We start from the raw sequence: 15,446 nt of genomic DNA on the forward strand, positions 1-15,446 counted from the left end.
TGAATAAATATTTGAAGTTACAAAAAATCTTATCTATTGCATTAGGGACATTAAACTGTAGTACTAGTAGTGTAAGTTGTGCCTTCAATAGCAAGTGAGAGGGAAAACAAGTTCAACTAACTGCTTTTGTGAATATTCAAAAAATACCCTAATTGTTTTTTAAGTAGCAAGAAATATTGACCGGACAGAAACAGACGAACGGACGGATGGATGGACGGACAGATCTAAATTAACGAACGTGCTCGACATTTTGTCCCGTAAGGGGAGGGGGAAATGTGAAATAGAATCAAGAGGACATAGTTTACATGTACATTAAACAGCTAGGTGAGAAGTACCAGTATGCACTCCAGGAATCGGTATAGGTTTGGCATGAAATTTTGTCGCTTACATAGAACTCCAGACAAAAAAAAATACACATCGAAATGGCAAACAAATACACATGTTTTTTTTCGCGTATACTTCATAAGTTTGTTTGCCATGAATGAGTCTTATCCAATTTGTATTTATGCAAGTAAAATATGTTATAAGTAATTTCGCTATAGCATGTTTTATTTGATAATCCATATAGGATCTGAGTCAATTGAATGCTACATGTGTACTTTTATTTTAAGATTACATCTTGTCTAAAGAGTGCTCTGACATATATAAGAAAAAATCAGTAATGTACCGAATCAGGCGATATATGAATAGGCTGGAAATGCATAATTCACAGTATAGTATAAGTGTAGTTAACTTAATTTCAGTATCAACTGCTCTTTACCTGGAATTATGTTTATATTTACATTTCATACTTTGTTTTTTTATACTGACTGCACATGCATATCGTGGTAGTTTAATACTGCAAGCCGATTTTTGTCTATCAACAGGTGATTTTGATATTTTAAATTTTATGTTAAAATAATTGCTAAATTATGGACAATGCACATGTGAAGTCCTAAATCTTATGGTAACAAAATTGTGCACGAAATGGATGTGATACATAAATCTCTTTTTCTGTAGATACGTGATATTCTGATCAATTATGGAGCCCGGAATAATTTCGTATCCGTGCCGTTCACTTTGAAGTGCTATTATAATGACTTGTAAACAATCGGATTATTTTTAAAATTTTTGGACATGAGCGCCAACGTAGACCACCATGATATTTTATTATGTGAAAGATACATAAGAGTACAGTTGATGGTGGAAATTTTCAAGATGGTCTACGTTGGCGCTGATGTAAAATTTTGTCTCATCACATGATGAAATTGTAGATTTTTTTACACTTTTCGTCGTTTAGGGCTTTTCAAGGTCTCAGTTTGAACATATTTGAGTACATAACACCTAAAAAATAAGGTTCTACATGGACGATCAGCTACGGCAGTTCATTACACAGGCGTGATTGGTTTCAACTTCAAAGTTTAAAAATTCTGGAAAAAGGGGGGCCAGAAACGGCCCTTATCATACCTTGTCCTTTACTTGCTATTTTATGAGATTATTTTTCATAAAATGGTTATAATACATAAGATAAGAAGTACATTTTCATTTTATTGTTTTCTAAAGTGACTAATGGGAGATAACTAATTTCGGTTTGATAACATGTGTTGGGTGAATTTCTAAAATAATTCGATTTCGTGAACATTAATCTAAAGTTGATCTTGTGTACATTTTGTATTTGATTATATTGGATTGCATGTTTTTATAAGCTGCATACCTTTATTCCCTCTTATAAATTTTGTGTTATTTATACATTGTATATAGAGTCGTTTTTGCAGAATGTTTGAACTTGTAGCCTACGAAATATAGTCCACGGCGATGTGATTACTCTCTAAACATTATAACAGATAACAAATTGATAAAGAAGCTTTTCGTATGCGATTTTGTAATAAACCGTACAACCACATTTTGTTAATCTATAGTTGAATTTCTGACATTTTCGAATCAATGTAAATCATAATTTGTACTGTACAAATTCAATAAAAATATAAGAAATATTTTATCGATCCAATATCTTCTAGATGTACTTTTTCTGAATTATATACTGTTTTGTGCCTGAGTTATAGAATTATATGACTAACAATTGATAAGTGTCGACACCAGATGAACGTTTTGGTATGGGTAAACCTTGATCTGGAGCGCTCAAACCGAAACCCCAAAAATTATAGAAAAATCACCACGTTAACAAACGTCATTAAGTGAAATAAATTACATCACTTTTAATTCATATTTCAACGTTATTGAATTCAATACAGGGAAATGACATGATAGGATGTTAGATATTACATTTCAATCTATATAATTCATTTATAAACTTAAGAGGCTATAGAAAACAACCAATTAGCAAACTTAATAAGTACCGGATCATATGAAATTATACACTTTTACTTATAAATATAGAAACGTCGAGTTCATAGTAAGATTAATATAGAAACTTGTCAAATATCGAGTTCATACTAATAGGCAGCTAAAACAACAAGGAACAATGAGGTTCTTGTGCATATATTTTATGATTTTTAGTCGTTTCGTTTATGTGGATTTACTTTCTAGGACCGACATATACAAAACTTTATTCAACCGAACAGATCTTCATTGCTCGTATTCTTGTAGTAGGAATGAGTATCATCTTGTCAGTTGTTGTATGTGTAGTATGTACAAATCACAAGAAGAACTGTATTCATTGAAAGTTTCGTACAATGACATTTTGGAATATCCTGAAATAGAAATACCAAATGTTTTGAATGTTCATTACCAGATAAAACACTTATCCAGGTATATAACGAGACTCCCAGTCAACATGTGTAATTTTACTAGAATCGTTCAAATGGATTTTTCGTACAATCAGATAAAAAGAATTGACAACATTTCTTGCATCAAAAGCTTAGACACTCTGAAAATGCGTAAAAACAAAATAGAATATTTGAGGAGCGATACTTTTAGCGGAATGAAATATTTACGCAATATTGACCTTTCATACAACCGTTTGAGGTACATAGAACCAGGATTATTATTAAACATGGCTGCAAGTCTTCTTAATTTTGATGTGTCTAATAATCTATTGACCACAGTAGATATCACCAATATTTTGTGGGAAAATCAACCAGCGTTTTGCGAAACCGATTTTTCCTTCAATAAGATAACAAGTATAAGCAATCAACTAGATTGGACATGCAAAAGGAATACACAATTTGGATATGGAGGATACGTTAATTTATCTAACAATAATTTGTCACATTTTGTAAAATTTTATAAAATAGGATTTAGAAATATATTTTTTTTAGGAAAACTGCTTTCCTATGGATTTGATTTACGAGAAAACAATTGGATATGTGACTGCCAGATGTATTTGTTAGCATCAAAATCGTCTATTTTTGTAGATAAGATGCATAGATCCTATTTCGAAGTAACTTGTCATTCTCCTCCAGAATTGAAAAATGTGCTTGTAATTGACATAATTAAACATCAATCCCTTGATCGCTTAATTTGTAATTTAACAATTGCTGACAGATGTCCTCCAAAGTGTCGCTGTTTTTACCAGCCTAGTAGATCCAGAACTGTAGTGGATTGTTCCAGAACGGGACGAAGTGTATTGCCATCTGCGTTGCCATTGCGAACTGATCTTCAGATAGATTTCTCAAGTAATAGATTATCAAGTATGATCAACAATAATCATGAAACAAAAATTACTGGTAATGAAAGCATACTATACTATTATAGCAAATACATTAGAAAACTGGATTTATCGAACAATAGAATTGAAATAATACCGGACGATCTTATGGTTGAATTAAGAAACGTAAGTTTTATTAATTTGTCAAAAAACAAAATGACGAAAATCTCACGTATTTTGCAAATGTTTAACCCTTGTCAGATTTATATAGGAGAAATCGTTATTCACTGTAAATGCAAAGACATTTGGCTTCAAAATTGGCTGCCATCATTTCAAAGGAAATGCTACAATAATACGAGAGTATATTGCAAGTATCATAATAAAAAAGTTCACATATTGAATATGACTAGACTCGAACTTGGATGTAGACTTTACAATGACTTTATCTTATGTTTGATCATTTCACTTGCCGTGGCAGTGTTTATTGTAACTGTATCATCGCTTTCTATATATACGATTCGTTTTGAACTTTTCATCATGACACGAAAATTTCTGAAGTACTGCAAAGGGATAGTAGTTGCATCAGACGCATATACATATGATATCTACATATCTTGCAATGAAAATGACGTTTATTTACGGCATTGGCTGACGTCATCATTTGTTCCTTTTCTTCAAGAAAAAAACTTCAGTGTGTTTTTACCTTATCGAGATTGTCAAATAGGGCGACTGCGTGAGGAAGAAACCATTGATATAATGTCAACAAGTCTTAATTTCGTAATTTTGCTGTCCGAGAATTGTGAAAGTTTAATGGAAATGTGGATTAAGAAAGAATGGAAATATGCATGGTACAATTATAGATATGATATCAATCGAGAAATTATCGTAATAAATTATGACATGATGAACTATCAAGATGTGACACATAAATTTTTGAGAGCATTTTTAAAAATGAATAGTTTTATAAATTTTTCAAAAAAGGATAAACTCATAAAGGCAGAGGTGTACTCGAGACTACAACATTATCATGATTCAGTATTCGGAAAAAAGTTATGCAACAGACCACGTACAAGGCGTAATAGTGATCTAGACACTGACATTGAGATGAAAAAATCGTAAAATCAAACATGACATTAAATCGAATATTTCTATAATTCTGCAGTTATAAACTTAGCATACAATCATGTCTACAGCAATAAAGTATAACAAAATACTTATACGTACTAGCAATTTATTTATCATAAAATAGACACCAACATAGATCTCAGCATTATCACACATGTGTTCGATATCTAATTAAAACAGTTATTAAAAAAATAAAGGAACAATCTACTTAGAGGGAAACTAGGATATTTTGTCAGGAGGAATCATATGACCTACAAACAAGTCTTTATAATAATACGAATATCGTACTTGTATAATTTGTGACGATCGTATTATTGTCTATATATGAGCAAATTTCAGCAGTCTCTTAAAATTTGTTTCACTCATTCTTTTTCAAGTTATTTGTCATTTTGTGATATGTGTGCATTACAGGGGGGCGTTTATCGAAAACAAAAAATCTGTCAAGCTAACCAGGAAGACTTCGTGTACTATTTTTAAATTTCTAATGCTTTTCAAATATTATAATTGCTTAAAGTATGACACTTCATACCATCTTGAACGTTAACACTTTAAATAAAATCTTATATTGAAATTGTTCAAGTAGTTGCAAACTAGAAGCGACGATCATGTAGAGCTCAAGTTTAGTTTAAACATATTTTATTTGCTGAATTAAAGCAAAATGGATTAGACACAAGTAAATCTTACTTATGAAGTCTTCTCCATATTACAATATAAAATTACAATAATAGTATAATATAAGGACATGCATATAAAGCAAACAGTTAATAAAATAAAATACTAGCTTTCATAGGTAAAAACAGAAAAGAGAGAGAAAACAAACAGAAAAAGAAAGTTTGAAAAGTCATATGCTTACGTGACGGTGACGTGTATATTGATGATGACGATGACGTTCTGTGCCAGTAACAATAACTCTCTATCAAGGCATTAGAAATCTGTTTGACCTTTTTAAGAAATTTAAAAATATTTCAAAATTTGGATATTTTGTTCATTCGGAAGTTCCAAGTGTCCGCAAATTAATAATTTTGTATCTAAAACAAAGTTTTCGGATAGCCAGTTAAGATTATTAAATAAGTTTTTTTTCTATATGATGTGTATTTTTGACAAACAAAGAAGTAATGGTAGACATCCTTAGTATTTGATCCACAATGACCAGAAGGATCATTTATAATATTAGCTCTAAATAAGTCATTGTTGATGAATGAAGCGGAATATCTCAATTGCGTCAAGGATAGAGCTCAAATACCGAGTATATAAAATGTAATCGACAAACCCAGATTTAATGTTTTATTAGAATTTTCAAATTTAAGTCTTATTGAAGTAACTTGACTAAACATTTAAAAGAAGGTGAAACCTTTTTTAACAATTTATATCATAATTTGACGCTGTACTGTGTCTCATAAATATTTCACAATTTTCGTAAAAGATTTGAACTAGATTTATAAGGAAAGGCACAGGGATCAAAATTCTTACTATGTAACTTGTCGATTCGTAACTTGTCAATTTTTATATTATAACTGTGTGATTGTCAATTTGTATTTTGATGTTTTGTAACATGTCGATTCGTTAATCATTGTTAATTGACAATTTGTATATTGATGTTCTAAAACTTGTCGATTCGTTAAATATAGATCAGTAAATTGTCAATTTATATATTGATGTTTTGTAACTTGTCGAGATTTTCTTTAAATGTCGATTTGTAGATTACCAATAAACATTTTTCTAAACTTACACAGTTACAGGTTACAGTACCGTTAATGTTATTATTACAAATTGACAATTCACGTATTACGAATTTTCAAATTACAAAGATGCGTGTTACAAATTGACATATTACAAAGATACAAGTTACAAATTGACAGGTTACGAAGTAACAATTTTGACCTATTGGCTTTCTATAGATTTAAGTATCTACGAGTATTCGGATATATGTGCTGTAAATCTATTCTTTCTGTGTCCGTTGTTTTTTCGTTATTTTTTTAAAACCATGCTTGATATTTAGCCAATGTTAAACTATTTTAACAGGTTTTTTTCTGCCCCTAATACAGAAGACGGATAAATGGTGACACAAATATTTTTCCACGCCACATTCTTACTATGCTTTTTCAATGTCATAAAAAAGTAGTTACTCTAATTGGTTAATGTTTGTTTTTCGTAAATAAAATTATAATACATTTTCCAGATAGTTTTCTCGTTCGAATGGTTTATATTTTTTTTGTCAGTGTGACTATATTTTATCTAGTTACTCATTGTTGAAGGTCGTACAGCAATCTATACAGGCTTTCTTTCTCATCAATATAATTCTATTATTACCAAATATCTCTTTGATCCTTGCATCTTCCGCGTCTACATTTATGGAAGGAGAAGTTACGTATATGATGAATACTATGTCCATCAACATCAATTATGAAGAAAATAAAATCTACAATTTGTTCGCATGCAGAAGTCTTATCGTGTTATAGATAAGATCCATCACAATATATAAGGACTGAGACATTTATTATCCATTCGTATGATGGCTTTTAGCTTTTGATTTGCCATTTCGCGGGGACTTTCGACTTAAGAATTTTCCTCGGAATTTTTTTTTTTTTTTTTTTTCTTTTCACATACTGATTTTAGTGTCCATTGTTTTAAATGGTTAGTCTTTCTGTAGGTTTATCACATGTAGTCTACGTGGTTTTTTTTTCTTGGGATATAAATAGCATTATTTATTTATTTTGACTCAAATTAATTTAGTCTGTAAAGAGAGGCTAAATTTATTATTTGTAACTTGCTTGAGGTGACTTTCATTACCTGCAAGTACTACTGTTCGTTAGATTTTCTTAGTGCAAGGTGCCGAGATTATGCGTCAATATGTGATGTGTCGTTATTAGCTTTCTTTAACCTGTTTTTGTTTAACGTGTACCGTTAGAATTATGACTTTAAATAATTCCAAATTATTTCATGACCGAGCTTTTTGTAGCTTACTACAAGGGGTTTTAAAGTGATCTTTAATTTTTCGTCTCTTTATTACTGCATTTATTATTTGCAAAGTCTTCAGCGAGAGAAATTTATGTATTACTGAAAAATTATTACACCAGGGTTTTCGATATCACAAACTGGTCAAAACATTTACTAAATTTTATCACCGGTATAAGGAAATAATTCGTAAATATAACTCAACATGCAGACATCTTATACGTTCAGGTATTTCACATCCAAAATTTTATGGAAATATTCTTTATAAAGCACAAAAATGTCAGTATTCTCCTCAGAAACTAACAAAACCTTTAAATAGACTTATTAAAAGGGGATATAGTTACGATACTGTTGTCAGGTCATTAAAGATTGCATATTTTGACTTTAACATTGATTCACTGATAGGGTCTTTGCATCGGAACTAAACACATTTATTTCTAAAAAAACAGTTGTTGGCATGACACGGGTTATGTTCTTCTCATATATTTTATGATAGTATGATACTAAACCCCTAACGGGAGGGATTGTACCTGATATTCATATGATGAAGACATAATCTTTCAATCAGTTTAATTGAGGTCTGGAGCTGGCATGTCAGTTAACTGCTAGTAGTCTGTTGTTATTTATGTATTATTGTCATTTTATTTATTTTATTTTGTTACATCTTTTGACATCAGACTCGGACTTCTCTTGAACTGAATTTTAATGTGCGTATTGTTATTCTTTTACTTTTCTACATTGGCTAGAGGTATAGGGGGAGGGTTGAGATCTCATAAACATGTTTAACCCCGCCGCAATTTTGCGCCTGTCCCAAGTCAGGAGCCTCTGGCCTTTGTTAGTCTTGTATGATTTTAAATTTTAGTTTCTTGTGTATAATTCGGAGTTTAGTATGACGTCCATTATCACTGTACTATTATGCATATTTTAGGGGCCAGCTGAAGGACACCTACGGGTGCGGGAATTCTCGCTACATTGAAGACCAATTGGTTGCCTTCGGCTGTTGTTTGCTCTATGGTCGGGTGGTTGTCGCTTTGACATATTCACCATTTCCTTTCTCAATTTTATTCAATACTCAGAATTTGAGAATGTAAGTGGTCTTCTTCGTACTTTATTTGACTTTTTAATTTTTCTTATTTCAGCTTCACTGATACGTTTTTTGTAAACAAAAAAAAAGCGTTCACAATTTTAAATCTATAATCTACGATAATGTTATTTACTCAAGATTCAATTTATATCATGTTCACAAACAAACTGACAAACAAATTTAACAGATGCAATCATGTAAATGAAAATTACCAGCATCAATAAACTATTCAAAAACAATAATTAGATAAGTGATCGACAATCAAAATAGATAACCATCATGTATACATTTCAGCATAGAAGTGGGTGCTGGTATTCAGGAATTAAGAATCTTTACTGTTTTCACCAAACAGAAGTGGCATCATACAGCTATTTCTATGATATTTCAAGATATTACTGGTAGCAGAGATTAAAAAAAAATCCGATTGACCACATAGCAATTAACGGTAAATGGAGGAGACCTTTACAAGATGTGAGAGTAAGGCGAGTAGCTGATGTAGGAAGTGACCATCATTTTGTCACAGCAAACATCCAACTCAAACTTATGAGCGCATCAGAACATTGCAGGGTACAGAGATTTGACACAGGAAAACTCAGACACATCAAAACCAACCATCACTTCCAATTACAACTGAAGAACCGCTTTTTAGTCTTAGAACAACATAAATGTTACAACATGGAAGAAAGTGAAACAGTAGGTGAACGACCTGTTTAAAAAGACCAGTGCAAAAATCTTAGGTTTCAAACGCCAAAAACACAAATAAAGAATCAAACCAGAGACATGGAATCTGATTGACAACAGGAAAGAAATAAAGAAAAAGATATTCCATACACCATATACACACTCTCCTAGACTGAAAGGTAGATTTATGGGTCAATACTAGTACTAGAGCAAAGAACTGGCGACCTCTTACAAATTGTAAAGAAACTTTGTGGCCACAAAAGAAACACAAACGTGTTTAACCCCGCCACATTCTCAATGTATATGCCTGTCCCAAGTCAGGATATGTAATTCAGTGGTTGTTGTTTGTTAATGTGTTACATATTTGTTTTGTACATAAATTAGGCCGTTAGTTTTCTCGTTTGATTTGTTTTAAATTGTCATTTCGGCGCCTTTTTATAGCTGACTATGCGGTATGGGCTTAGCTCATTGTTGAAAGCTGTACGGTGACCTATAGTTGTAAATTTCTGTGTCATTTTGGTCTCTTTGGGAATCATATCAAATCTTAATTTCTATAATACAATAACTCCTGAAAGAGAAAAAGAGAGTAAATGGAATGAAAATTTCAAGGAAGCATTTTAAAAAAAAGCAATCAGAAACAACAACAAACATACCCATCGCTGAACATGACCTTGAAGTAAACATAGAAATTCCATCAAAATCAAAGATTTCTAGAACAGAAAAGCGCCTTAAAAACAATACCCCCCTCCCGGAAACCATAAGTTATCAGCAGAACTATTTAAATCAGATCCAGCCTTCACAGCGCACATTCTATACACACACCATTTTAAAAGATTTGGCAGAAGGTCAGAAGGTAACATCACACAACTGCCTAAATAATGCGATCTCACAATCTGCAATAACTGGAAAGGAATCACCTTATTAACAGTCCCAAGTAAAAATTTTAGCGAAATATTACTAGATAGTCAAAAACAGTAATTGACAACAAACTCAGAAAGGAAGGACAAGAATTGTTACCACGACATTTGTGCTACGAAACACTGTCGAGCAGTACACGTAATAGCAGAGACAACTGATAATCAACTTTAAAGACTTTGACAGCATACACAGAGAACGCTTCCTGAAGATCTTACGAAACGTAGTACAACATCAAAATGTGTTACTATTATACATAATTCAGATTAGCTTTGATGAATTATGTGACGATACTAAGACACCTCAAGAAAGGTTGCTTACGTAACGTTCGGTTCAAAGAGACTAATGGATTGACAAGTCGATACAAATACTTTATGTTTATTTCATCTAAGACAAAAATGAACAAAGAATCAAATAATTAATAGAAATTCTGCAAAATTGTTACTCCAGGGTCAATGACAAAAACTCTGTAATTGGGTAAAAAGGACTTAAATAATGCAACAAGTGCTCTACAGATTCCTGAAAAGAAGTTCTTTAAAGAATATTTTACCAATAGCGAGAGGGATAGAAATCGTTTCCCTGTCCGAACATGGTAGGGTAGTTCTATATCATAAACATTTTGAACACTCCACGTCAGTATCGGATTCTGTCATGAACATAGAACAGGAAACGTCAAGATAACCAAACATTTAATAAACTGTAAACTCTTGAAGTCTGGAGAAAAGGATAAAACAAAATTATTTATGCATGGAACTTTTACAAGACGAGACCTTTTCATTCGAAAGAACAATTTTAATGCATATAATGGGGAAAGTATTCTGCAAACACTCCTATGTTTGACTTAATTTTTTCGAAATAGTTCCCTATTTTGACAATTACTTTCAACGCAACAGTTACTTAGGTAGAAAATCGAAAAATTTTAGCAAGGAAAAGACAACAGCATTTATTATTTCTAATTGGATGTTTTATTGCCATCTCATTTTATAGATGAGGAATCATAACACTGGACTTCTTTTGAAGTATGACATTTATACGTATCAATAATGAGGCATTTGAAAAGTATATTCGTAATTTAATGATTATTAACAACTTGATCTGCATTCATACGCAATCTTCACCTCCTCAAAATGATACCGAACTCCGAGGAAACTTCAAAATGGAAAGTCCTTTATCAAATGGCAAAATCAAAAGCTTAATTACATCAAACGAATGGATAACAACTATCGTATTCTGGACTTCTTACAGGTATTTTTTTATGTAGAAATTGTTGGGACACATTTGGTTTTATAGTTAGCTAAACATCTTACTTGAATTACAGTCGCAAAGAAATGCATTATGTTTTTATAACGATGTGGGAACAAAACAAACAGACATAATAGGTAAATACATCAAAAGAGGGGTTCAACAGTCCACGTTGTTTTAATCGCTGTAAAAACAAACAAATATGTAACAATGACACAAAATGGGCATATAGGTTGCATTTCTGTAAATATTGACAATTCAATTTCCCATAGGAACTCCTTTTACGGCTAAAACTGTACCACTTTTACTATGAAGTTTTGAAAAAAATCTTATCCTAGAATTGAAAGTTCATATGCACCACAAATGTTTTCAAAGGTCAAAATATAGGGCTGTGCGGCCTATTTTCAACGTTTATATGCCCTGAACTTCTCAGAGTTGAAACTAACACTAATTTTCTGAATTACCCTACCTCGAATGAAAGGTTACCACAGGTTTAAATGTAAACAACATGCACATGTAAATTTACTGGTAGCATTCCCAAGTTATGTCTCTGTAAGATGGAACACAGAGAGCATTACTGGTAACCAGTATGTAAACAAAATTAATTTTCTATGAATATTTAAGATCTTCCCAAAAGAGGCGGGTTTTGAGAAACAGCTGTATTTACAAAGTGCAACCTATAAACAAAGAATAGTAAGCAAAATTGACAGACAAAAATACAAAACAAAAAATACCATACCAAAATAACAAAATGACGGGATGTACAAGTACCAAGGTACGTCACAAAATGGATATCACAAAAAATATATAAAACATAAATAAATAAATAAATAAATAAGTTTGATATTTGTTTTACAATTTAAATAGCTATAAAGTTGATTATTTATATTTATGGCTATTTATGTATGAAAACAATATTAGGTCAATGTCAGAAAATATCATCTTTTTTGTACTCGGCACAAAACTGGGGAAGGGCTCGGTAGAACCTCGACCTTCCCCAGTTTCTTAGCCTCATAAAACGGATATATTCAACAGTAACAAATTGAAAGTAACAAATGATAGATTAAGCATACACTAGCCACTATTTGGTTCCATTTTTAATAATTTGTTGACCATGTTTCGAATTGACCGTTTAAGTGTTTCAATTTCGCCATAACACTATACAGGATTAGGGATAGTTCCTTAGTTTTCCCTCTCCCCGTCTCCCCCTATGAAAATTACCTTATGTTATGGATTGATGGCTATTTAACAGCCGAAAAACATCCAAATAAAATGAATATTCAGAATGAGAAGATATCAGTGCGATAAAAATATAAACCCCGTAAACAGTTCACAGAAGACTATGTAACCCTACACGGACATATAAGTCTCCTAGTCAACTAGACTTTGTTCTCACTTCTTTCAAGTTTTTGGCTGAATCTACGATTTTCCGCACTAAATGCAAACACGCTATCACTATAATACCAAATTTGTGTCGTCATATTGTTTCAAACTTTCATAATATTTTGGTGTACGCTTTTGTAAATATTACCCAGAGTGCATTCTATTCAGATAAGAAGAATAACACTTTCGTATTTTCTGTCGAACTCATTGTAGACTCAAAGTTTTCCTGGTTTCCTATTCGTATTAATAGAAATACTAGAATTGACATATGTATTCCACCTCTGCATAAGCAATATCAATTTATGAAAGTTAATTTGCCAATAATGATACACTTTGGTGACACTCACATTTTCAAAGTTGCCATATTTCTATGCTAGTACCCCTGTCGGTTATGACAAGTATCTGGTTAGTTATTTTGTCACATGTAATGCTTAACGGATTCTGTAAATTTCCTATTATTACATTGATCTTTTTCGAATTCAGTGTTAGTCTCATGATTGCATCATTAGTTTTGTCGATGTAGTATAATTGATCATCTTTGTCAATAGCAATATCCCCAATATCACAAGTGCCATTCGCCTTCTCTGCTAAAACAACTTCCTTTTGATAACTGTTTGAATCTAACTTACAAATGTGCTTATCGTCAGACACATAAACATCGCCTTTACGATTAACACACATGCTATTTGCTTCAAAGCCTATCTCTGTTTTTTTCATAGTCGATCCATTGAGTTTTGCAAGAACAAGCTTGTTATCATGAACTGTATATATAACACCATCTTGATATACAACACGATATGAAAACGACTTTAGAATATGTTGTTTCTTTTTTGTTGCTATGTTGATAAGACTAAGTCCATTTTTACCCATTGCCACTAGGAATGTTTTGTCATCTACAGTAGCTACATCTTCAGGAAAATCTCGTAAATCAATGCGCTCTTTACTTTTATTATTGATATTGTAAGTCCAAACTTCACGTTCATTACCTATCATAATAACAACTTTCTGTGGAGTCAGACAGGTCCTAAATATTCTATTATCCTCCCCTAAATCAAGTTCAGTAAAATCGTAAGCATGATGACGAGATGCACCTTTTTGTAATCGGATTGAATATTGTAACCCTGCATACCTTCTTGCAATTGCAAAGTCTTTTATATTTCGTTCCTTTACCTCAAGCTTAACTTCTCCTAATGTCTTAAATACTTTTTTAAGATCATCAACTGTCTTTTCTCCGGAAAACGACAAATCCAACTTCATAAGTCCTTCTTGAAACGTTTCATAAAAAGATACTTCGTCATCTTGAATGCGCTCGATGTTCTTTGTTGCAATGAAAGTGCAACATTCGGAAGCATGATCTATGAGTAAATGAAGAGTGTCCTCTAATGATGATAGCATGTTTGATCTCTCCTGCATAGTATCTATGTGTTTAGTCATTTGAGCTCTACATTGCTCGTAAGAACGATCTAGCTGACACTCCATCTTAATTTCTAGTTCATTCAAATATTCATTTATATCCCTACGGAAATTTCTTACTGTTTTTTTAATTTCTTGTTTTTTAGAATTTAAATCGGATAAATTTAGTTTTTGCTCCTGTATCAATCGTAGATAATTTTGTTTCAAATCAGCGAGTTTTCTTTCCAAATCAGTAGTTAGTACTGATGCACTATCCTGACATCCTTTTGCAGCGTTCTCAATGCTCTGGACCTCCATGCAATTGATATGTTTTTCTCTTGTGCACAATCGACAATAAATTTCGTCGTGGGATTTGCAGTGTAAGAAGTATTTTTTGGAGCATTTATCGATACACGTGCATGGTCCTGTTAAAACAGATGTATCTACTTTTTCTGTTTCTGATATTGGAATGATGGTATGAAATTTATCTAAATGTGTTTCCTTACATTCTGTACACATTGGTTTTAAACAATCACAGCACCACAATGTTGCTATATTTTTGTTTTCTGCACCACGGCAAGACCCGCACAATTGGTTAGGTGATTCTGAGATAGACATGATAAAATCTTTGTCGGCGATAATGTACTGCCCTTGACAGTTTTAAACCTGTTGAAATAAGGAAAAGAATGAATGTATTCAAAAAAGTATCTAGTAAATCAACCATACAATCTTTGATTACACTACTAAGGGTGGATTGCTGAGTCCATTAATAATATAAAGGAATTAATCAATTTATGCTTGAAATGCTCAAATTACGGGACGCCGAATGCTACTTAACTTTTTGTAATCAAAATCAATTTTGTGTACACAAAATTCAATTTTGTTGAATATAATAAAGTAACCATCAGCGGGAGTAAACTTCCCAAATTTTACACTGTTATTTACTGGTTACCTGCTTTGGTAACTATGTAACGTTAACTTTTCAAAAAATTATAAGACCATCAAATAAAAAAGGAATGATCAATGCTTTCAGACACCCAACATACAAGTTTATGACTCAGAAAAATTAAAGTGCATTAAAAT

General features: G+C 32.0%; 1 protein-coding gene across 1 annotated transcript; it reads right to left on the reverse strand.

Moving 5' to 3' along the window:
* Positions 1-13,322: 13,322 nt before the first annotated feature.
* LOC139526560 (uncharacterized) lies at positions 13,323-14,981 on the reverse strand. The gene has a single exon (XM_071321719.1). The coding sequence runs from the start codon at positions 14,979-14,981 to the stop codon at positions 13,323-13,325; it is 1,659 nt and encodes a 552-aa protein (XP_071177820.1).
* Between the last annotated feature and the right edge of the window lie 465 nt (positions 14,982-15,446).

The sequence above is a fragment of the Mytilus edulis genome, chromosome 6 (genome assembly GCF_963676685.1).
Source record: "Mytilus edulis chromosome 6, xbMytEdul2.2, whole genome shotgun sequence".
Taxonomy (NCBI): domain Eukaryota; kingdom Metazoa; phylum Mollusca; class Bivalvia; order Mytilida; family Mytilidae; genus Mytilus; species Mytilus edulis.

What these genes read in the sequence shown, in the direction of transcription:
- LOC139526560 (XM_071321719.1), bottom strand. Translation starts at nt 14,981, where the DNA reads ATGTCTATCTCAGAATCACCTAACCAATTGTGCGGGTCTTGCCGTGGT.